General features: G+C 52.5%; 1 protein-coding gene across 9 annotated transcripts in view; it reads left to right on the top strand.

Moving 5' to 3' along the window:
- The first annotated feature begins 3,989 nt into the window (after positions 1-3,989).
- The window catches only part of Jade2 (jade family PHD finger 2), a 45,732-nt gene continuing 25,442 nt past the window's right edge, over positions 3,990-24,279 (top strand). Inside the window, exons 1-4 of one of the 9 annotated variants that reach the window (XM_029546229.1) lie at positions 3,990-4,017; positions 7,960-8,047; positions 14,026-14,083; positions 16,423-16,517. In XM_029546229.1, coding sequence (XP_029402089.1) covers positions 14,026-14,083; positions 16,423-16,517 — 153 coding nt within the window. In that variant the 5' untranslated portion in view covers positions 3,990-4,017; positions 7,960-8,047. Of the gene's footprint in view, positions 4,018-5,266; positions 5,610-5,813; positions 5,897-6,166; positions 6,376-7,379; positions 8,072-14,025; positions 14,084-16,422; positions 16,518-24,279 lie in introns of those variants that run through there. The other 8 variants (XM_029546227.1, XM_029546228.1, XM_029546230.1 and 5 more) reach the window with 8 other exon arrangements.

Raw genomic sequence — 24,279 nt, 5'->3', positions numbered from 1 at the left:
GGGCTGAAACTCCCGACACAGGTCAGTCTGGCCTCAGGTATGCAGAGTTACTGGAGTTAAAGGCCTGAACCACTATGCCCAGTTTCACAATAAAATATCTCGTGATCCTTCAGCAGTTTGGGGCTGCTCCACGCCTTCCAGCTCTCTGGATGCTTCTTAAATGGTTTACCTTCTAGATTTATTTTATTTCTGAGTCAGGGTCTCATGTAGCCCAGGCTGTCCTCAAACTCTGTATGTAGCTGGAGAGGACTTCTATTTCTCCACCTGCACCTCAGCAGGTCCTCACCAGCACTCTGGTTTATTGGAGGCCAGGGGTCAAATCCAGGGCTTTGTGTGTGCCCAGCAAGCAGTCTACCAACTGAACCACATCCTCAGTCCCTTCTTTCTCTCTCTCTTTTTTTTTCTTTTTCTTTCTCTCTTTCTTAATGATACCTTTGTTGAGGGCTCCTCTTCCAGATCTTATTCAGTGCCCAACGCTGAGAGTTGAATCTAGAACCTTAGGCAGCCTAGGCTGGCCTCAAATTTGCTATGTCGTCAAGGGTGACCTTGAACTCCTGATTCTCCTCCACCAGCCCCCCTAGGTGGTAAGATAGTTAGGGGTGAGCCACCATACTGAAGCCCTTGAAGTAAGTTCTATGAATTACAAAGAAATCTAATTATACTGAAATATAACTCTCAAGATGTTTTCAAAATGTGTAACACACTAATATGTGTGCTTTATTAAATTACAAGTGCAGAATAATTTGAAGTAGTGATGTGTAATGGCATCCTAGGGTATTAGTAACAACTGTAATGGTTGTAAAATACCTGTGATTCCTACCAGGAACCATGTCACAGGTGCACTTAATAGCGAAAATTTGTTGTCCTTATTCATAATTGAAGAACATGCTACATTTTACTGATGGAAATGAAGATGTGACCTTTTTGCCCATCACAAGTCAAGACCCAGAGACTTATGGAGGCAAGTACCCCTAAACTTCAGGTTTGGTTCATAATGCACCCTCTTCATACACACACACTCACTCACTTGGCATCTTCTCAGATCATCCAATTTAAAACTGTACCCCTTAAATATGATGCCTTCTTCTGGCCTCTGCAGGCACTGCACATACACAAAACACACAAACATGCACGCAAGACATCCATAAACACAAAATAAAAATAAATCTAAAAAAAAATTAAAATTGTACCCTCTACTGTTGTGATTTGCAATTGAACCTTTCACTGTAGCACTTAATTATCTTCAAACACACCAACACATATTTGTAATCTCAGCATTTGGGATTGCAGAGAATTTGAGGGTAGCCTGGGCTACACAGTGAGTTTGAGGTTAGTCTTGGCTCACACTTGATTATTTGTTTACTTGTCTGTCTGTCTGTATGTCTGTTTTCAGGGCTGGAGAAATTGCTCTTGCAGGGGACAGGAGTATTGTTCCTAGAATTCAGGTGAAGTGGCTGACAGAGCCTGTAATTTCAGCTCTAGAGTCTCTCATGCCCTCTTCTGGTCTCCACAGGTACCTTGCATTCACACACAGATATCCACACACAGGCACACACATATGCATAATTAAAACTAGAACACAATTTAAATTTTTCTTCCTCCCTTTCCCATATTTTTTTTTCTGGGAGGTGGGGCAGGCTATTCCGTTCAACCTGTTGTCTTGGTTAGCTTTTAACTCTTGGCAATCCTCCTGTCTCAGCTTCCCAAGTTCTGAGATTATAGGTGTGAACCATGATGCCTAGCTAGACAGATTTCATATTTGTCTAATTAAGCTATGTACATAATGAATTAAAATCAGCCTCACTGTTATCACTTTGTTAGCAGGTCCAAGGTTAGCCTTGGACAGTAGCACAAAGTTCTGCGGAATCCAAGGACTGGAGGGGATTTTGGTTCTAAGCCGGTGGTGTTTCCTAAGGACTGTTTAGGGGGCCCTGGTTTGGCCCCCAGTTAGAAAACGATGTCAAGGACTAAAGAGAGCTGCTGTTCTTGCGGAGATCAATCATAATGTGACTAGATAATAGCACAACTTTTCTCCAGCATGTGGCAAAAGCCAAGGGTAAAGACACTAGTGCCAAGGTCACCTGCACTTAGGTGCCCACTCGCCACTGCAGGCCTTAGACACTATGGAGTTTCCAAGGCTTTTCTGAAGAGGGTAATGGGCTTTGTGGGGATGAAGTGGACCAGCTTGCACACAGGGCACAGAAGGAAGCACATGCACATGAGGTGTTCTTTCCCTCTATCATTTCTCTAGGTCGGCTCCTTGCCAAGACATTTTTCCATTCTAGTTCATGGGCTCCCAATGGCCAAGGCAGCTTGTCCCATCCTCTCCCGCACACCCCCCACCCCACCCCCCAGGCCAAAGACCAAATCTGTGGGTCACTTTAGACTCTGCCTCTGTGTATTGTGTCTCTACCTTCATGCCAGATTCATGGCTGACAGTTATCGGGACCTTGACCATATACAGCCCACTGTTTCTGACCAGTTCTTTTCCTAGTCCTCTTTCTGTGCTCACTGGAGCTCTTGTATGAATCCTCAGGGAAAAGACTGAGAGCATTGTCCTCTTGCTCTTGCCTAACATGGGTTCAATCTTAAGCAACAACAGCAAAAAGAAAAGGCAGGGGGGCCTGGAGATAAGGCTCGGTAGTTAAGAGCAGTTGCTGCTCTCCCAAAGGACCTGAGTTCAGGTCTCAATCAGACACATTGGGTGGTTCACAACCATCTGTAACCCCAGCTACAGAGAACATCCCATGCCTCTGGCCTGCCTCACCTGCATGCATCCCTACCTGCCCATGTGCAGACACATAATTAAAAGTAGGTGCACATACACCTACTCATCATTAAAAATAATTGGGAAAAAATAAAGAGTTTATAAGAAAGAAGACATGAGCGAAGCACTCACGTGTGCCGTGCACTCTTAGCCGGGTCCTGCCTTACTCATAGGGAATGTAAATTTACATATTCACATACATGGGTATGCATGTGGTCTCTGGAATCTTCAGCTCACCAAGGTGAAAACAGACTCAGAGAGATGTGTTCACCAATCTGCCTCACACAGCCTTCTGAGCAGGATCAGAAGCCATTAACTACTCGGTTGGGCACTCCCAGCCTCCAACACCTGTTAGCAGACATTGACCTTGGCCTGGGAAAATCTTCTCAGTGGACCACTGGGAACCAGAGACAGGGCTAACTGTGAGGTGATGATGAGCCAGCCCCTCCTCTTGCCAGACACGCCTCTTTTAGACTTTGTGAATGAAGGCCAAAGAAGAGAAGTTCTGCGGGTGGCTTCCTTGAGTTCTGTTGCAGAAATTGCTGGTTTCAGCGTTCCTGGCGTCCCTCTTTGTTGCAGACACAACCTCCCCGTCAGAGGATCTGAGCTGTTTTGAGTTTGTTTATTATTAGATTTATTTCTCCTATAAGCAAATGTGTTCACAACATTCCGTCGGGGAATCTTCTTAATTGTCACATAAATGTCATCTTATGTAAATTGAATATTTATCTTTGCATGCAAGAGGGGTGGGGGTGGAGGGGAAAGGAAAAATAAACAACCTTCAGTCTCGGAGAGGGAAAGGGGTTTGAAACTCATCCACCTGCCTTCAAAAACAAAGGTGAGTTGGGGGGGGGATCATTGGATTATCTTGGAGGGGGTAGAATACATTGGCAAGGATGAGATGAGATGCCTTAGGGATGCCGGGGATGAGAGATGCCTTAGGGATGCTGGGCCAGGCTTCCCCAAACCTCAGCCCGAAGCTAGCCAACCTCCCCAGCTGGAGCATTCCCGGGAGGCAAAAGGTTGCCCACCACGTGTCTACCCATCCAGGAGGCCTGCCCTTTTCCTTCCTAGAGAGAAGGTGAGCTCCCCAGGCGCAGCGGGTTGGGTGGGTGTGGCCCGCAGCTCAGGGAACCGACCCAAGGCTCCGCCACTGCCGGCTAGCCGCCCGACAGCCCGCCCGCCTGGCGAGCGCAGGCTCTTCTTCCAGAAACTGCGAGGATTGGAGAGCACTGTTTGTGCACCACAAGGTCAAGTCGGGAAGTGGAGTCGGAGGAGGAGGGGCGAGAAGGAGAGGGTGGGGAGAGGGGCGCCCCGCTTCTCTGCCAAGTACCAGCCCTGGGAAGTTGCCCCCTCGGTTTTTAACCCTTTGCGGTTGTAAGATGAACGAGGCAGGAGGAAGGGGGTACCCGAGGGCAAACTCCTCCTGAGTCTAGGACATGTTGCCACCCTGCTAGCCACCCACCCATCACAGTGCGCCTCACACCCCCCCCCCCGGAAATGCAGGGCAGCACCGGGCGCCAGGAGGCACCCGTGAGGGGGAGGGGGCAACGAGTCCAAGAAGGGACCCCCTCCCCCTAAGGACAGCCCCTCTCTTCCGGAGGTCGCCCACAATTTCAACTTTCCCTGCCTAGGATGCTAGTTTGCATTTGGTGTGGGTGGGGGAGGAGGACCGCGCCCCCTCCCCCAGCCCCTTGCGCGCCCCTCCCCTGCACTCCTGCCAGCACTTTCTGCTCACTTCTGGCGCTGCAAAAAACGCCACGCGATTTATTCGATTTCGATTTTAAAACCAGTGATTCCGAAACCGGGCGGAGGGCGAGGGTCTTCCAGCACCAGAGTCCCTGGGGGTGGGGCGGGCGGGCCGGGTACTCCGTGCAAGCCTCGTTTCCTCCGCGAGTGTCGCCTCCAGGCTGTTATTTGCAAAGAAACGTCTTTTTGACGCAGGGAGAAATGGCAAATTTTAAGTACGTCATTAATATGGCGCCAAAAGATTTTTTTAAGTATAAGCTTGCTTTTTTTTTTTTTTAGGTTGTGGGGGGCTCCGCCTGGGTCTGGGGCGCGAAGGGGGCGGGGTGTGAGCAGAAAGTGTGAGTGAGCGAGTGGAGGGGCGGGGTATATGTGTGAGTGTGTGAAGTGTGAGCCGACCTGATGGGACTTGCACGGGCTCAGCCGGCGCTCGGGCCCGGCCCTGGGGACAGGGCGGGCTGGGGGCGCCCCGGAGTCCACGAGGAGTCCGGGCCCGCGTGCAGGCGGGCGGGTGACCGTGTAGGGCACCCCCCCGGGGGGGCCGCAACGCTACCTGGGACTGTCGCCGGAGCCAAACAACTGGGAAGGGGGGGACACGACAGGGGGGTGCCGGGAGCTGAGATCCGAGTGAATTAGAAAAAAGTGGCTACTCCCCCTCCCTCTCTTCTTGCCCGCCCCCACCCAACCCCCACCCCAACACATTTTTTTCCCCCTCTAAAGAGATCACAAGGAAGTCTTGGTTTAAAAAGAAACAGAAACATACACAGGGGGTTGGTGAATGGTGCCGACCGCGGCCATCGCAGTTGGAGGCTATTTTTTGGGGGGGTGAGTAGCGTCCATGGAGTTACTTTGCGCCCACTCCTAGTGGCACCAGCTCTGGGCTGGAGAGCTGACCATCTTCCTAGCAGGGGTGCGGGGCTTGGGGGACGCCGCGGCCCGGTCGCCTCCCTCGCCACGACCCCGGATGGATGCGCGCCCCCCGCCCTCCCGCGCCGGCCCCAGGAGCTCCTGGCTTCGGGAGCATCCTTCCCGCGCCGGCCCCCGCCGCCGCGCGTAGCCGAGGGCAGCGCCCCTCGGGAGGGCACGGCGGAGCAAGGTAAGAGCCAGCCCCCAGCGGATGGGCCCTGCGCATCTCCACGGCATTATTTTGTGGGCTTTTTTTTTTTTTTTTTTTTTTCAACAGATCTGCCAGTGCTCCTCGCTCCCTCTCTCTCTTGCTCGCTCGCTCCCTCTCTCGCTGGCTGCCTGTTCTAGGAAGCCAGCGCGGGGGGTGGGGGGGGACGCACAGCACTGGGGAGAGAGATTGCGCATGTTGGTCAGCCGTGTTTTAAAGAGTACAGTGCGGGGAGGCTGAGAGGGGCGCATGCAACAACTTTTGGAAGGGTGAGCCTGGCGACCTTCTTTATTAATGACTGCGGCAAAGCGCCCCTGGGCCGGCGAGGGGGCGCGGGCGGGTGGGGGCGCTGGGGCTGCAACTTGCCTCGCGGGCTCCGGCCGGCCCGAGGGGCTGCGGCGCTACCGGGGTGCGGGGTGGGGAGGCCGAGTGGCGGGCACCGGGGCACGGGAAACCTGGAGCTATCTGCCCTTCTGTCTCCCCGAGTTTCATTTTGTTGATACGCAGCACGTCCGGGTGCCGAACCGGGCTGAGCCTATGCACATGACCCCGCGCTGGGCTCACGTGCAGCCGGTCCAGTCTTAGACACCTTCCGGGGGCCACCGCCTCCGCCCTGCGCCCCCTTTCCAGGCTGGGTGCACGCGGGAGCTGCACGCGGGGGCAGCATGCTCGGTTCTTGGGTTCAGAGGCATTGCACAAATTAGTTTTTTTTTTTTTTTTTTTAAGGGGCGGGGGACAACGTTCCCAGGTGAGTGCTGAGTGCGCAGCCCAGGCAGCCAGGGTGCATACTGGGGTAGTGGACAGCAGCTCTCCGGTGCTGCGCGGGAGTCCGGTGGGGGAGAGGCACCGCGAGAGTGGAAATGTACCGGCGACGGCCGGAGCGGCGGGTGCGCGCTCGCGGGGCGACGGCAGGGGGCGTGGCCCTTGTTTACCTTCTCCCAACTCTGCTGGTTCGCGTCCCGCTTCAGGGACGACTCTGCAGCTCCCCCCCTCTTCCCTCAGCCTTTACTAAACTCTGGGTGGTACCTAGGAGCAGCAGACAAGTGGAGGGCTCTGCCTGGGACACACGCACCTGACCCCAAAATGAGTGACATTGCAGCCCCCGCCCCCACCAAACATTGCTGCAGTCCTCCTGCCGGATCCCCGGCCCCGCCCCGCCCCCGGCAGTGGCATCTTCCCGGCTCACCTCCTTCCTCCCTCTCCCTCCCTCCTTCCCACCCACTTGCCTGCGCCTGCGGAGCGGCTCTCGCTCGCCCACTCCCCGCCTGGGTGCAGACTTGTGGCTCCCCATGGTCCCTTCCCGCCCATCCCAGGGCTCTGAGACATCCCCTTCTCCGAGCAAGGGGTGATCCTGGGTCAGCTTGGAGACTCGTAGCTTTTCTGCCGGAGGGTGAGGACATCTGCAAAACCGGCTTGGAGGCTTCCCTCTACCTTCCAGAGAGGCCCAGCCAGCTCAGCCCGGTCCCTCTACTGCACACCTCTGCCCTGCTCAGAACCCCCGCCCCCACCCAAGGCTCAGTTGCCCTTCCTCGAGTCCCCTAGACCCCTCCCCCGCCCCGTGTGCCAAGCCCACCCACCTCCTGGCACCGCCCCCGGCCCGAACCGCCTCTTGCCCTTCCTACGCCTGGGCCGGAGCCCCCCGCAGCCACCTCCGGCTCCTCCTCCCGGCTCCCGCGGTCGGAATCACGCCGGCGCGCCTCCAGCCTGCGTGCCCATCGCCCGCCGCCAGGGGCAGGCTGGAGGCGCGCAACCCTCTTCTAATCCCCTTAGCCGCTGCAGCCCGCCTGTGCACTTTTTTTTTTTTTTTTTTTAAACCAGCTTGGCCTCAGGCCTCCTGCTGGGGGGCGGGGGGGCCGGGTTTCTTTATGCCCGAGGGTACATTGCACTGGTTATTCCGGGTCTCTGCTGATTTCCAAATTTCACCCTTGCCCCTAGCACCCCCCACCTCATCTGCAGGATTCCGAGGTACAAAGTCTTACCCAGAGGCAGTTTGCAAGAGGTCAATGGGAGGGATTATGGTTGTGCTCAGAGAAGTGCCAGAGGGGTTAGGGAGGGGCGGGGCCCCCATTTAGAAAATGAAGAGTTCTGAGCCCGGAAGAACTAATCGGATGCTCTCTTAACATTTATATTTGCAAACAGACCGGAGCTTGGGAGCTGGGTTCTCCTCCCAGAGTGGCACTGTCTCTCCTGTCACTGGTAAAATTCCCAGTAGGACATTTGGCAGAAGATCCAGGCAGAGGGTTGCCAACCGAGCCTGGCCCTGTTTCCTGGGTTCCCAGGGTGCTGACTTCTTTTTCCCCTCGCCTGATTTCTTTTTTTTTCCCCCCCTTAGGGCCCCAGGCGAACACACCAGCCCTCCAGACCCTCCGGTCCCATCTTCCTTGGGCGGGTTGGGACTCGCAGAGCAATCTACTAAGCAGGCAAGGAAAAGAAGAGAATGAACTGTAAGGGGGGAAGGAATGAGTAATAAAACTGACCTAGTCAAGAAGCAGCTTTTATGTTTAGGCTATGCTATTTGCTTTTTAGGTCACAGGCTGCAAAAGCAGGCTTTGATCCGAAGTGGGCGAATAATTTATTGAGAAAGTTTGCATGGTGTGTGTTTGGTGTGTGTGTGGGGGGGGATTCGTGTTTGATCTGAAGCCCTCTCCTTGGTTGTTCCAAGTGCTGTTGGCTGCTGTTTTGAGTGGAAAAGCATTTGGTTCCACACTAAATGCCTTTTAGAGGGGAGTCCTCACCCTACGCGGCAGGACTTAACAGTGAATGTTGGCTTTAAAACTGTTTGGCCAAGGGTCTCCCCAACACTCTTGGAGATGAAGTGTTTAAGGACAGAGTTGTTTGGGCTCTGGATACAGCAAATGTTTCCAGAGTGCTTTCCCATCCAGCATGCTTTTTCCCTAAATTGCCTGGGTAAATGGCCAGTGACTCCTACCCAAGAGGCTCTCAAAGATCTCAGCTGCTAAGTTCTCATTGGTAGTGTGTATGGGGGGTCCCCGGGTCCCGATCGTACTTTATTATCTCAGTGTAAGCCTTAGACACTGACTCCCCTGCATTTGAGGCTGCGGGCAGGATATTCCTCTTATTTATAACCGGTGTTTCTATTAGACTAGAAGGTGGTTGCCTGCCTCAGTGCCCCTGCCAAATGTTTCACTGTATGTACAGCAGGCTGTCTGCAGATCTCTCGCATGGCTGTTTGGGTTGCCTGAGAGGTTGCCAGGATAGAGTTGGGGGTGGGGAGTAACTTTGACTTCTCATGACCCCCGTATGATGGGACCTCTATCACATGACACGTAGACACTTAAATGGCAGGTCTTAGCTCAAAGCTTCAGCACCTACTGAAGTTAGTTCTGGAGTCTTAGGCAGCCCTCTAAGCTTCCGCTCAGAAATCTCATTGGAGATTAGAAAACTTCATCTGTGCCGGAAGCCTTCCTGCAGTCTTGAGCCCTTTGACCATGGAGTCAGCTAGCCTAGGTCTGAATGTAGTTTCCAGCTGTGCTAAAGGCACCGGAGGTCTTAGTTTACTCATCAGCCAGTGGGATTGATAATAATTCCTATCTGTAGGTGAGCATAGGAAGTAATAGATTGTATTAAAGGACTAACCCTGGGTCTCAGGATGTAGCTGCTCAAGCCCATGTCTGGCAATTCCAGGCCCTGGGTTTTAGCAGTATAATTCATGGAAAGAGGAGGAAAAAAGAAGAAGAAGAAGAAGCCTAAAGTGAGTGGTAGCACAGTGTCCACTCTGTTAATGAACTGAGGCAAGCCAAGTTATTATATGCACTATGGCCTTTGATCTGTTAGCCCCAGGCTAGGCCAGAAAGCCAGCTCTCTTCTCTGAAGCAGAGATGAGCATCTAACAGGTGCCCGAGGGCAGCTAGATTTAGGAATGGTCCACTGAGATTTGCCCTGTGGGGAGAAGAGTAAGGTTGAGGAAGTATTGAAAGGTAAATTAGGTAGAACCCTTCACACTCCCCGGCACTCCTTGGTTGGGTGGTAGAGAGTGGTAGAACTGACCCGCGTGATTGACACTGGAGGCACTGACTGGGGCCTGGGTGGGACACTGAAGGTAGGCAGCAGTGTGGCAGGAGAGAGATCCCAGCGCCTCTCAGGCTTGGAGAAGTAGAGTTGACAGTCACAGACAGCAGCCCTCTTGCCCTGTGTGCACGGAATCTTTTTTTTTTTTTTTTTTGTATCCTCAGTTATTGTCCCTGAGAAGGCATTAAAGCTAATGAGAGATGGGAAAGAGTGGGGCTCTGACCCCCGTTTGAAACAGTTTAAGAGTGTGCAAGCTCTTGTTTTCTGAACGTCTGGCCTTCCCTGCACAAGGAGGCTCTGAGGACAGGTTTTCCAGCCGAAATATCATTAAATTGTATTAGCATCTTATTACACACACGCCTTCGCGGTCCGCCTCAGACAGGGAGTTTTTGTTTCTCTCTGAGAGATTGTGTCTGGAATGGTAAATTGCCTGCTTGAAGGCCCCCCTCACTCCACCCTCCCCCCCCTTTTTTTAAAGGAGGAGGGACTCCTACTGTGTGTGTGTGTGAGGGCAGGCCTGGTGGCCCCTGGAGAGGAGAGACCGGAGGCCAGGTTGGGGTGTTTTAACTGCCCCAGGGAGTGGCTGCAGTAGCTGGCCTGAAAGACCCACTGTTCCCAGGGTCAGCTGGGAGGGCGTTAATGGAGGCCCAGGGTGTTTATTTGAATTTATTTGCAGAGACATCTTTAAAAGAGACTGGCATTGGGCAGTGGTGTTCCAGGGCCAGAACTTTGGTGGAGGCGGGGAGGGTGGCTAAGGCCGGTGGCCTGTGCTGCCAAGAAAACATCTGCCACCAAATTGCTGCCCTATTACTGAGTTGACATTGGTCATTAGCCAGGAACCCAACCACATAAAGCTGCCTGGAAAATGTGTAGGGTCAAGACTGGGAAGGAGGACTGCAAACAGGAGGGAATCTTGGGCTAGGGTGTCAGTTTCTGCCAGCAGCAGACCAGCCAGCTGGGCTGTGTGGTCCTGACACTCCATGAGGGAGGGACCCGTAGCGTGTTCAGTACTCCCCATTATACTGGATGCAGTGTGAGAGTTCCTGGCCTTCACACAAGGATCTAGCCAGACATGTTCTTTACTCTTTCCCAATAGGGACAGTTGGCAAGTAGCTCAACACGCCGACGTGCGTGTGCTTTGCAAATGGGGAATGGGGCAGCTCATTTCTCTAAATAGAGTAATGATCAAAACCCCACACAGGCAGCTGGCACAACTTGTGCCCAGGTCTGTGGAAGCAGGAAGAACCTTTAGCTTGGGAGAGGAAGCAGAGAGAAGCTAGAGGCTGTAGCTCGTAGGTGAGCTCCTGCCTTGTATGCAAGAGGTGCTAGGTTCAGTCCCCCCACTGTCACAAGGGCGATGCCACTGTCCCGCAATGTAGTGAGTAAGGGGATCGCCACTGGACTTTACGTAGGCAGGGTCCAGGTCGGTTTAGGTCTTATGGGGATATGGAGATCTGGTCTCGGGTCAGCTGGAAACCTGTGAAAGAGATTACAGGGTTGGGAGTGAGGCAGGCTTTATGCTTGGAAGGTCTGTTTGGGTGCTGTGTGGAGTTCGGATCCTGTGAAGGAGGTAGTGAAAGGGAGGAGATGAACTTAGATGGGCCCAGGTGAGAGGTGAGGTGGGCTTGAACCAGTCGGATGAGCGTAGAGTTGGGAAAAGTGGGTGTGTTCGGGACTTGGAGAGGAGACGAGGAGCCTTTGGGCCACCGCTCCCTTGAGGGCACGCTGGCTACCTACCGTCCAAAGGAGAGCTTCCCTGTGTGTTTCCATACTGGGGTGGAGACAAAAGAATGGCAAGAAAAGACCTTTGCTGCTTAGACTCTCTCTCCTTTACAGATGGATTACAGGATTAATTCTTGTCCCTCAGAAGCGAGTGCCATGTGTCACGGAAGTCATCACCGGAGCAAAAACTTGACTTGGCAGAGCTGGGAGGGGGTGTTAGAGTAGGAAAACCCGAGGCCAGGCAGATGAAGCAGCTCCATCACACACACACCTGTTTGCTGCCTTAGCTGTGTCTACCCCCTCTCTCGCCAGTGGGCCAGGTGATTTGAGAAACACACACACAGGGCTGCCTCATTGATGGGGCTGCATGTAGGACTACCAGCTGACAGGTTACCTGTTGGTTTCTGGGCAAGGACTCAGCAGTGTAAGAAGGGTGTGGGCAGCTTTGGTCACTGCCTGTGCTTTCCAAGGGGCCGGCCTCTGTAGGGCTGTCCGTTCTGGCCCAAGGCCGGCGTGCATTTACTAGCAAGCATCAAGGCTGCCATGCGTTTCCTAGCTAGCGTCCGTGTGCTGCTTCAGTCTTCACACTCATTTACTCATTCACTCTCGCCAGCTGATTCCCGCCAACAAATGTGTTTAGTTTGGCCCTTTCAGGGTGTTCTTCAGATTGTGACTCAGTTGCCAGCACTTTAAATTCTGGAGATGTATGGGGAAGTCAGATCCAGTTTTCCTCCTGGGGGAAAGTAACTCTTTGCCAACACCTCTGGCCTTGTGAGTGTTGGGGGCTAAGATTTGACCCCTAGCACTCCTAAACCCATGGCCCCTGCTCCTCCTCCTCCTCCTGGAGGTCACACCCAGGGACTTGCGCATGCAGAGCACTTGGCTGGCTATTGCTGAGCTCTGCCGTCAGCCCCCAGCCAGCTGTTAGTGTTGCAGGAGATCCTGGTTTGGAGGTACTGTTGCCCGCGTTGCTGAAACAGGGAATTGTGGGAGACATTGGATTGGCGAACTTAACAGCCACACAGTGACGGGGCTAGGTTGGGCCAGGTGTGGACTGCGGCCAGAGTTCTTTTCAAAGTCGGCCTTTCTCTGATCCTGGATGTCACAGAGGAGGGTGATGGTTTTGGTTCTGGGCTTCCTCTCTGCTGCAAAGAGGTCATGAAGTCTGATGGTCAGGAATTAGGTCTTTTAAGTCTGTCACCTAGCCCCTGAGGCTCCTTTTCCTCATGTCATAGACTCTTAAGTTAAAGAGACAAGGCCAGGTGTGGTGGCACACACCTTTAATCCCAGCACTTGGGAGGCAGAGGCAGGCGAATTTCTGAGTTCGAGGCCACCCTGGTCTACAGAGTGAGTTCCAGGACAGCCAGGGCTATACAGAGAAACCTTGTCTCGAACAACAACAACAAAAAAAAAAAAGTTAAAGAGACAATTGGCATAGCTACCGGGGGGCTTTCTGAGAGTTTCATGTCATGGAGTCCTTGTGTGCTAGAGGACCCCCCCTCCCCCGCCTTCTTGGGTTATTTGCACTGCCAAGTGTCTCTCAGTTCTTTGCCCTTTACGAAACACTAGGCAGCAAGCAGGCCCCCCCCCATTAAGCTCCTCCCATTCTAGTGGGGTAAAAGGCTCCTCACTGAGGTCAAGGGTTAAAGCAGGTCCACTCGGAGGTCTGGGTGACTGTGACTGTCCTTCCCACTTAGTGAGCAGATATGTCAGGGTCTCTGAGGCACTGCGGGAAGATGGAGGCATCTCCTAGCTTGACAGGAGCAGGCTAGAGGCAGATAGATGGGCTGTACCGTAACACCTTCTCCCTAAGAACTAGAACTGAGCGGGAACATGGCGGGAAGCACCCTGGGCCAGGTATCAAGCCACTCCAGATGTTCTCCTCCAAGCAGGCTCTGCCGTTCAGGCTTCCGTAGAACCCGAGGAAGAAGGGGCAGGCACAGCCTTCCAGGCTGAAGCAGAGTCTTTACGCAGGAGTTCAGGGTAACCTCGGGAATCAGACCTCACCCTTGGGGATTCAGCATTCATCTTCATTTGCTGGTTGGTAGCGGAAAGAGGCAGGCTTCCTCTGTAAATGGGCCTGAGTCTTACAGCTCATCAAGCTGTTAGGCACTCAACACCACGGACGAGGTTATGAGAGAGCTGCCCTTAGTGGCTTAAAAGTTAGATGGCATAGGTGAGATTGTACGGTAGGGATGTGCTTTACCCGAGGGTGGACCTGCTGCCCCATTTCCACACCCCAATAGCCGTCATGCACAGGATCCAGGTCTCGATGACAGTTGTCCCTTACTTGGACAGCGAGGCCCTAGAAGGGTCTTTCTTACCTCCTCTTCTCCCTCTTCCCCATAGGGATCACTCGCTCTCACTCAGGAGGTGTGGGAACTGGGGCTCGGGGGGGGGGGGTCATTGTCACCTTTCAGTTTGTGCCTCCTGGCCTCCCTGCGGTCCTCTGACACCAGGCCACTCAGGCAGACTTCTGTTTGCCTGAGTTCCCCGGGGCCTCCTTTCCCAAACGCTGGCTCTGTTGGGTGTGTAGAGGAAGGCTGGGGCCAGAAGAGAGGCTTGTCCTTTCTCTGCATGCGAGTGTGAGCTGAGGATTTCCCCTGATGTCTGGGAAGATAATATCCCTTCTCGACTTTTGTTGCAGATGGAAGAGAAGAGGCGAAAATATTCCATCAGCAGCGACAACTCTGATACCACTGACGGTAAGGCCTTCCTACTTGGCTCTGTGGGGACAGTTAAGTAAAACTGGCAAGCCCAAAGACCTAATAAGAGGACGCTGACCCTCCATTCAGCTCAGCCCAGGGCCACAGGAGTGAAAAGTCAAGTTGGGTTCCTCTGCCCCTGAGGTGGTCAGTCCTTGCCCTTATCCGAGCTTCACCACCCCCTTTAGTCTACTGCCCTATCCTCTAGGTAGCCTTCCTCTCCTTGGAATAGACTAACTCCTCTCAGGACGTGTGCTGCTGGTTAATACAAGAAAATAAATCCTTTAGCTTTTAGAAATCTCTATAAAACCTATTGCCCTTTATGGTTATAATGAGCTTAATTATCATAATAAGTAACTTTCTAACCAGTGGCAAACCCTGAACATGCTCACTGCTGTGTTACCAGCCAGAGTCTGGCACACAGTAGGTGTTCTATAAAGGTTGGCTGAAGAAATTAACGAAGAAGCCCAGCTGTCAATGGAAGCTTGGCAGTGCATTCTAAGAGGTAGATAGATTTAGACAAACGGGTGGGTGTGTCCGTTGGATGTCTAGAAGTGGGGGGAAAAGGTCCCCTTGTCAACATTCAAATGGTGTTTTGGGAGCAGAGAAAAAGGTGTGTGTACAACCAGAGCTTTCTTCCTGGTTGGTGACAAAAGGTAGCCATTGCCCAGTGGCCCAGGAAGCCACTCCTCAGCCTGTTGGGTTAAGGAATCCCATCTTCATGGTCAGGAAGGGGCACGCAGCCAGGAAGATGCCATCTTGAAGTAACTACTTTGGTGGATCTCTCTAAGAAGGAAGCCACACTGCTGGGGAGGCTGAGCCTAGAGCCCAGCATCTCTAGACCTGGTGGACTAGCGGCCTCCCTACCCACCCGGGGACTGATAAGGCCCAGCCGGCCCTGTCTGCTTCTAGGCCACATCAGCTGCCCTGCGGGTCTGGCTCTGGTTGTGGGTCACTCCTCCCTTCCATCCCCTTTGCTGCAGGAAGAGATCACAGTATCTATAGAGTTTTGTGGCCACCCAGCTCCCACTCCTAACCTGCAGAGTCATGGGGCATCTGGGCATCTGCGCCATGGAGAAGCAGCAGGTTGGACCCACACTTGAAGTTGTCCCCTTTCCATCAGCTCCCCACCACTGTCCCCATCCGTGACTGTTGACTCCTGTTCTCATCAAAAACCTTGGCTCTGGGGCTGGCTGCAGTGGGGCACTTAATCCCAGCACTTGGGAGGCTGAGGCAGGTGGATCTCTGGGAGGGAGCTCAAGGGCAGCCTGGTATCCATAGCAAGTTCTATGTAATGAGACTCTGCTTACAACCAAAACAGAAAAAAACCCTGGGTCTTCCTCCTGAGACCATTGCCCTATAGTCCAGCAAGGGTCTTGGGCCGTACAGTCATGGCTAACTGAAGAATCCCTTTGGACCATCCTACAGCTATAGATATGGTATCCTTTAGAGGACAGATCATCTCCTATCCTGTTAATCAACTTCATATGACTGTCATGTAAGGTTAGTAACTTACGAAAGGGCAGGTTTACTTAGCCCACAGTTTTGGGACTTTTAGTGCCTGAGCAATGGGCTCTGACACTCTCTGAGGTTTCAGGTTCTAAAAAAGTTACACCGCCTCCCAGTAGCGTTGTCCTGAGGACTAGGGGGGGAGGGGGGCTGGGGGATACCACTGCTTCCCACTTCCCTCCTCCCGCGTCCTCCTGTCTTCCTACCTCAATTAACCTAGTCAGAATAGTCCCTTAGAGGCTTAGGCACAGGTTAACTGATTTGTCCCAGAGTGTCCAGAGACTTAATCTTCTAGATTATTCCCATCAAGTTGGCATTTAACACTAACGTTCTCATACCCACCTCTTCCAGGCTTACAGATATCAAATTATTTACTGGTGGTGGCCAGTAATCAGACAGCTCACTTGGGTCTAGCCTGATAGGCTCCAGGTCTATTCGGATTCCTACTCCCCTACCTTGCTTTTGTAACCCGATAGGGCATCCAGGAGTGCCATGATGCCCCTAACCTGGGACAGACTGGAGCAAGCGCATGCATGGAATGTTCTGGCATGCCTTGACCAAGTAGGAAGCAGAGTCTCAAAGAGAATAGGGACTTCCTTGGAGCCACAGAAACAGCTGGTAACCGCTGTTGATTTCTTAAGCCAGGGGTGAGTGAAGGAGCCTTCATATTTCCATTGGTCTGTGGAAAGATTGGGGCCCAGGGCAGGGACAGAGCCTCCTACCTTCTGATCCTACAAGCAGGTGCTCACCCTGAGACTTTCCATCCTCTATGTGGTTAGATGCTGTTTCTGGCTCTCCGGGAGCCCTCATGGCCTGTCTTCTCTCTGCAGGTCACGTGACATCCACATCAGCATCAAGATGTTCCAAACTGCCCAGCAGCACCAAGTCGGGCTGGCCCCGGCAGAACGAGAAGAAGCCCTCAGAGGTAGGCAGCAGCAGTGGAAAGGTTCAGGGAAGGCTGAGGTTGGGGTAGAGAGGCACCTGTGGGGAGTGAGAAAAAGAGCTGAGCAAATGCATGAAGGCCACGTGTTCTTGGTGCAGGGCCCATGCCCAGTGCCAGAGGTGGCCAGTGTGGCAGAATAGGACGAATGGGGACACCAGTTTATTCGTCTGACAGTACTTCATGTGTACCTGCATGTTAAGCAGGGTAATGCCTTCAGCTCCTGATCTGCATGTAGAGGCGCTTATGGCTTCTGTGGAGGGAGTCCTTGGTACAAGGCCTCACAGCCAGCCCTTGCTTCTTGTGGCCAATGAAAAATTCCATGCAGGGGCTTTATCTCTCCCCGCCTAGCACTTCACCGGCAATGTCGCTGTGCAGAGACGAGGCCTTTGGTCTAAATGTGACTGTGAGAACTTCCAAGGCTGTGCATTTCCAACCTGGTCCTTCCTTATACATGGAACTGGTGTAAGGACCGAGCTTACATGGATGTGGGATCAAGGACCATGTCTTTGCCCAAACCACACCCCATTTTCTCCTGTTGCTTTCCACTGGGTCATCTAGTTTTTACCAGCCCCTAGATATATATTTGGGCTGGACCTCCGGTATGCTCTTAAATGGTCTTCCCCAGAGCTTTATATTTTAAAAAATTGATTTCTTGCCTCCCAAGAGCCTTGCTCTGTGCTTTTTTTCCCTTGGGGGCGGGGCAGGGGCAGGGCAGGAGCGGGGGCAGGGGGTGGGGTTGGGACCCTATGAGAGTGGTTTCCATTTTCCTTCCAAGTTACAATAACTTGTTTAGTTTGTGTGTGTACACATAGGGACACGCGAATGCACGTGTGTGTCTCTGTGTGTGTGTGTGTGTGTGTGTGTGTGTGTCATGGCATGTATGTGGAAGATGGAACAACCGGGAGGAGTTGGGTCTTTCTGCCTCTTGAGGTTCAGGCTCCTAGGCTAGGCAGGAAGCGTCTTTGCCTGCTGTGCCATTTCAGTGCCAGCCCTGATAGTGTCCAAACCTGGTTCATGGGGTTGTGGATGAAGATGTCTCTGAGAGGGTTGTGAAGGAAGGAGCTGGATGCTGGCGCTGAGGAGGAAGAGTCGTTTTGATGCTTACATACCCGCCTCCTTTTCTTTTCTTTTTTTTTTTAATGATATTTTCTTTATTTACATTTCAAATGTTATCCCCTTTCCTGGTTTCTTCTCTGAAAACACCCCATCCCTTACCCTTCCCCTTGCTCACCAACCCACCCACTCCCATTCCCAGTCCTGGCATTCCCCTATACTGGGGCATGGAGCCTTCCCAGGACCTAGGGCCTCTCCTCCCTTGATGACCGACTAGGCCGTCCTCTGCTCCTATCCTCCTCCTTAGCCGACCACTTGGGAGGATAGAGTGTGGGATAGGATCTTGGGAGGCTCTGCCTCTTCGTGGATGAACAGCCTTTGGTCACCTTTATTTGGGCCTCCTAGTCCTTGGGGGCAGGAATTGCCATGCTCGTGTAGGACTTGAGGAGATGGCCTCTGACATTCCAGCCTTTCTCCAGCTCCCTTGGGGTTCTGCATATTAACAGGAGATGGGAAACTCCTGAGGGAGCTAGCCTCTTGCCCCTGCCCCACCTCCCAGGCCAGTGGGGGATGGGGCGCCTTCTCCACTGGCTGGGACCAACCCTGGGTGGAAACAGGTGTCAGCAGGGCCGAGAAGAAAGAACAATTTGCATGGGGCAGAAAATTCCCCTGCCTCTTGGGTTTTCCAACCCAGAGGCTTTGAACCTAAAAATAGACTTGAACCTCTGTAGGGCGCCTTCTGGGGACTGGCTGTGTATAGCCCATGCCTAGACCAGGAGCCCTGCAGGTGTGGCTCTGATGTCCACCCAGAAGGACTGACAAGTCTTCCCTTCCTTGAATGGCAGCCAGATCCTCCCTCCCGCAGCAGGCTGGAGAGCAGCCGGAGAGGTTTTCCCTCATCCCCTGAGTGAGAAGGTTGAGCCGTGGCCGGTATAAATTCTTGAGTTATGGTGGGGCAGAGAAGAAAGCATCAATGAAAGCTTCCAAATGATCTGGCTCGTGAGAGGGCGGAGAGAAACACTAGCGCTTGGCTGCAAGAGTGTGCATGCGCTGATGAATGAACTGGAAGCAGAGGGCCTTGCTAGGGAGCCTGGCCGAGGCAGCAAAGGCTCCAGGCTCCCTAACAAAGGGGATTCTTGGGAGCCCTGTCTGCCCAGTGCCCTATGGGATAACTGCTAAGCTGGTCACACTGTGTGCTCTCACTGAGGCCAACTGGTACAGAGACTCCCTTCGCTGGTGGCCGTGGGTCTGTTTTTATTGCTTAAGTGTGCCCAGGCGTTGAGGAGGGAACTTGAGGCCCCACGATGCTTGCATTGCAGTAGTAGTGGGCATATTGTAAACTGTGAAATAGCTAAGGGGTAGGTTTCGGGGCAAGAGACTCTCTAGGGGCTTCTGCTCTTCACACTAACATGGGCCAGGGCCAAAGAACACTGACCAAGAGTCAGGACCCTGGACAGGGCTGAAGTGAGCCTTCCCATATGGCTTTTTACCCAGGCCCCTCCCTGAGCCAATGGGAAAGGGAGTTCTAGGCTGGGTTATGTGTCTGCCTTTAAACAGTGGAAGGGAAGGTGGGAACAGAACCAAGGTTTCAGTCTTTTTTTTTTTTTTTTTTTTTGAGACAGGGTTTCTCTGTATAGCCCTGGCTGTCCTAGAACTCACTTTGTAGACCAGGCTGGCCTCGAACTCAGAAATCTGCCTGCCTCTGCCTCCCAAGTGCTAGGATTAAAGGCGTGCGCCACCACACCCGGCTCAGCCTTCTTTTCTTAGGCATTTTGTGGGACTCCCACAAAGCTGAAGTCTGTCCCTTAGACCTTCAGAAAGAGGGGGACCCCAGTCTGAGAAACTGGCACTGTATAAATTCTGCTACAGCCTTGGAGCCTTGGAGTTGTCTTGCCCAACAAAATGTTGGCATTTTACCACTGCATCCTTAGTGGGTCACAGCTTCATAGAATCTGAAGTAAGTTGCAGCCTGAGGCCGTCTTTGATAGTCAGGCACCAGTCCTGACTATCAGCCTTAATTTCTTCAAGTGGGGTTCCAGGCTTCTTGTTGCCAGAAAGCTTCTTAAGTGGCAGACAGTAGGGGCCTGCCTACCCGTTCTCCCTGACTAGCGTCCGTCCGGTTATCCCCATGACACACACTACCCTTGTAGTGAATGGGTCTCTTCTAAGCCAGAATGCTACTTGGGGTGCTAAAGATGGTTCTGGGAGAGACCTGGAGGCCTGCCCTGTGGTTGGTGCCACAGGTTATATATATCTTCCTCATGCCTTGAGACTGCAGGGCGGGTAAGCAGTGGGGATTTCCCCTAGGCCACTTGTCTGGAGGTGAGACACCAGTGCATCAGGAAGTCAGTCAGTGAGCCTCTGCTGCTGAGTAAGGGCAGCACACACTGAGGGTGCCTGGGAGGCCTGGCGGGATGTGGGTGCATTAGGAAGTGTGTCTGCTGGGAAAGTCCAGCCTGCTTTGCCTTGTCTCTGAGGAGCTTGGGACACTTGACCAGTGACACTTCTCCCCTCCCCCTCCACCCCCCTGCCTTGAATGTCTAGAGACCTATACCTAAAGCCTGTTATGGGGGGAGGGCTAATTTTTCCTGATACCCATGGCACCTGTGGGAGGGTTGCCTTAGTTATCCGACTGCTGTAAAGAGACACTGTGACCAAGGCAACTTATAAAAGGAAATATCTAATTGGGGGCTTGCTTACAGATTCTGAGGGATAATCTGTGATCGTGGCGGCAAGCCTGGTGTGGCTGGCTGGCAGGGAAGGAGGCAGAGTCGGAGCAGTGTGGGCTTTTGAAACCTCCAAGCCTAACCCCCCAGTGATACACCTCCTCAAACGAGGCCACACCTCCTAATCCTTCCTAAACAGTTCCACCACCTAGGGATCAGGCATTCAAATATATGAGCCTAGGGGTGCAGGATGGCATTTTCATTCAAGCCATCACAGAGAGGAAAGTTCCAGAAGAGAGTGAGACGGGTGGATGTCAGGATAAGTTGGCCACTTCCGGTCGCGTCAGAACAGGAAAGGTGGGAGTTGGGATCCCATGCTCCCATCTTCTGTAGGTTCTGCTGAAGAATGAGTCTCGAGGAGAGAAGAGGGCAACCTCTGAACATTCTGCAGAGGCCCCTTTCCTGAAGCCCAGCCCTGGGCACCGGGGCTGGCTAAGAAAGTGAAAACTCCCTTTGCAGCCAGCAATAGGATGTTCCCAGATGTGTCCTAAAAAGCTGTGTGAGGACACCAGCAGTGCAGCTTCGTGTTTTAAAACAAAAATGATAACAACGTAGATGATCAGATCTATCCTGAGAGAACATTGATACGGCCAGATTGTCGGGTCAGAACCAGAAAATGATCCCAGAGGCACAGAGATGGCCTCTAGATGTTTGGGATTAGCTAGCCTCAATGAAAGCCGCGGTGAGGGCTGGGCATGCAGCTCAGTTGGTAGATGCCGGCCTTGCGGGCATGAGGTCCCAAGTTTGATCCCCAGTCCTACTTAAATGTCATGACTGGAAGGTTAGAAGTTCAAACTCGCAGGGCCATCAGAGTGGCTCAGGGAAAAGTGGCTGCCAAGCAATCCTGGCCACCTGAGCTGAGTCCCGTTGTCCTCTGGCTTCCACACAAGTGCTACGGTACACAACATACAGATGACTATGTGAGAAAGTCTGAGTCCTCCTTGGCCATACACAAGCTCCGAGCTAGGCTGGGCTACGTGAGACCCTAAAATAAGCCAACACTGGGCAGGAGTACGGTTAGGGGAATGATTACAGAGTACACCCTGGACCCTAGGTTTAATCCCCAGCACCGAATAGTCTGGTCCTGGTGGTGCTTGCCTGCAATTCCTGGAGGCAGGAAGATCAGATATTCAAGGTCATCCTCTACTATGAAGCAGGTTAGAGGCCAGCCTGGGCTAGAGACCCTGACTCCAAACAATAAATATGGTGTCTCATGTGTTGTCATACACAGAGTGCTCACACACTTAAACCGGAGAACCCCCCAAAGAAATTTCCTGCTTGTCCGTCCCTATTAGATTCAGATTTCCAGCCAGGTGGGTGGGTGGGGGTGGGGTGCATGCTCTCCCTCCGGGGCCAGGCACTTGCTCTCTGAGACTTCACTTGGGCGGGCGGAGCGGTGGAGTGAGTAAGGGCCAGATCCACTTCTAGTAGAGTCAGAGATAGAGCGCTTCCCGCCAGCTGGAGAAGCCTCCAGGCCTCTGGGACTTGTCCTGCAAAGGAAATGTATGTCATAAATTCTCTTTGAGAGCAGGAAGTGCAGTTATCCTCATGAAACTCAAGAGAGAGAGAGATGTCGAGTGGTTTTTCAATTTTTTTTTTTTTGAGCACCTGACCAGTTGGCTCCGTCGTAGTCTGAAGCTGGAGTGGAGTGGACGGTGACTATTCCCCGAACCCCTGTCTGGGATTGCATGTCTAATATGTAATGTGAATTTGCTCTTGGCTGAAAAACTGTATCAGGTTCCAGCCCAGAAAAGATTACTTGGACGTTGAAATGAACGTCTGGCTGTCTCAGGGATGGTGAATTCTGGTGTGGCTGAAGACCTGAAGCAAGGGGTTTAAAAACTCCTGAGACTTCTCTACAACTGTCAGAGGGGATCCGGTGTGAGTGTGGACGGCATAGGGAAAGAAAGCGTTTGACACAAGAACTGTTACAGAATGTTACTTCTGACAAGACAAGGCACTCAAGAAACAACGAACAACTTGTGATTTAAAATAAGGTTTCCAGGGCTGGAGAGATGGCCCAGCACTGGCTGCTTCTGCCGAGAACCTGAGTTTGGTTTCCAGCACTCAGGTTGGGTGGCTCATAGCCAACTGTAATTCCAGATACAAAGCATTGAGCACTTTTCTAGCTTCTATGGGTGCTTATTCACAAAGGGCACACATGCATGTACACACACACACACACACACACATATACATGTATATACACATATACACATGTATATATACAGAAACAGGACATACGGGTCACATGCAGGATCCTTACGTGGCTTACCACAGGAGACTGACATCGTCGTGTGCGTGCCTGTGGTTTGGTTTAGTTTATTGAGACAGGGTTTCATGTAGCCCCGTATGGCCTCAAACTCACTGTATAGCCGAGGGTAGTCTTAAACTTAAGGCGCTTGTGCCTCTACCCCCCCCCATGCTGTGGATACAGGCATATACTGCTGCACCCAGTTTCTACGGTGCTGGGGACCACACCCAGAGTTTCCTGCACACTAAGCAAGTGCTCTCTTAACTGAGCTCCGTCCCTAGCCCCAGTGTAACCGTGTCTGTGCTGAGTCTTTCGTAGGTAACCAGATTTCCTCAGTCATCCAGCCTTCGAGAAAATGAAGCAGAGAACTGAGTTTCCAGGATAAAGTGTTTCAGGCTGCAGACCCACGCATTGCGGTGCACGAGCCTCTGTGCCTCCTGGCCTAGTGTCAGTGTACTTTGAAAGTTGCCCAGTGTCATTGTTAGTTTCAGGGAGGTCACTTTCCAACTCCATAGACACTCGCTCAGAGCCTGTTTTTAGCCCTTTCTGGGCAGCAGGTAGAGAAAGCCAGTGGCCCTGAGAAGAAGAACTGTGGGTCAGGACCACGTCATGAGCTCCTGGGTAATGTCCTAACATGTAGGAAGAGCAGGGTCTTTGGTCCCCTCTAGGGTCATCTTTGCACCCCTGGCCCTTGAGTTGGATGGTAGGCTTTCGGCATCCTTTATACAGTTAGAGGAAGCTACAGTTAATATCACTCAGCAGCCCTGCAGAACTTAGTTGCTAGGCAGTGGACATTTAAAGACAACCAAAAGAAAGAAAACTGGTAAACATTCCTGTCCTGAGAAAACTGCTTGTTTTCCAGCCCCTCGACTTTCTTGCCACAGTAAGAATTCTGTTCGTTAGTGTCCATTTTATTCTATATTTAGTTTTCATAAATTATTCAAAGGAGTTTTAGGAAAATCATTAGGCTTTCTCCAAGCCTGGCTTCTGGTAGTTCAAACAGAAACTATGTAGATTAGGAAACAGGCCACCACGTTGACAGTCAGGTGTCACCCTGTTCATGAAGACCTACTGAGTACCCAGCAGCTGTAGCCTGCAGCCGAAACCGAGGTGTGAATCTGTGGCAGCAGCTGGAGTCAGCACCTAGCATGTGCACCCCAGATGTTGACCTTTGGCCCAGCCAGACCTCACTGAGATGCTCTGGCTGGGAAGATGCACCAGAAAGCCAGGAGAGTCCAGCAACAGGGGTTTCGACAGGAGAGACAAAGCTCAAGACCCAGGCTGGTTGTAAGCAAAGCTTCCTAGAACCACCGAGGAGGGCCAGGTTGAGCAGGGGAGGGTGACAGGGGAGATGTGCAAAGGGTAAAAAGTGTTGGGTGACTGCAATGACAGCTACAGCCACGGGACCTGGGATGTTCCATTTCGTCCCCACTTGTTGCAGTTAAAAGCAGACCAAAGCAACTTGAAGGAGAAAGAATTTAGTTGTGGTGGGGAAGCCATGGCCATAGAAGCCTTCTGTAGGGTCTCACACAGCCCCTTACTATGTTATTTAGGATGACCTTGAACTGGGGTGGGTGTGTGTGTGTGTGTCTGTCTGTCTGTCTGCCTGTCTGTCTGTCTGTCTGTCTGTGTCTATATATACCAGGCCCATGCAAGTCACTGAATACAGGCAGAGGTCAGAGGATAACTTCTTCTTTTTTTTTTTTTTTTT

This window comes from Mus pahari, chromosome 14 (assembly GCF_900095145.1).
Source record: "Mus pahari chromosome 14, PAHARI_EIJ_v1.1, whole genome shotgun sequence".
Taxonomy (NCBI): domain Eukaryota; kingdom Metazoa; phylum Chordata; class Mammalia; order Rodentia; family Muridae; genus Mus; species Mus pahari.
The sequence above is the reverse complement of the archived record's forward strand: the minus strand, read 5'-3'. Positions and strand labels throughout refer to the sequence as shown.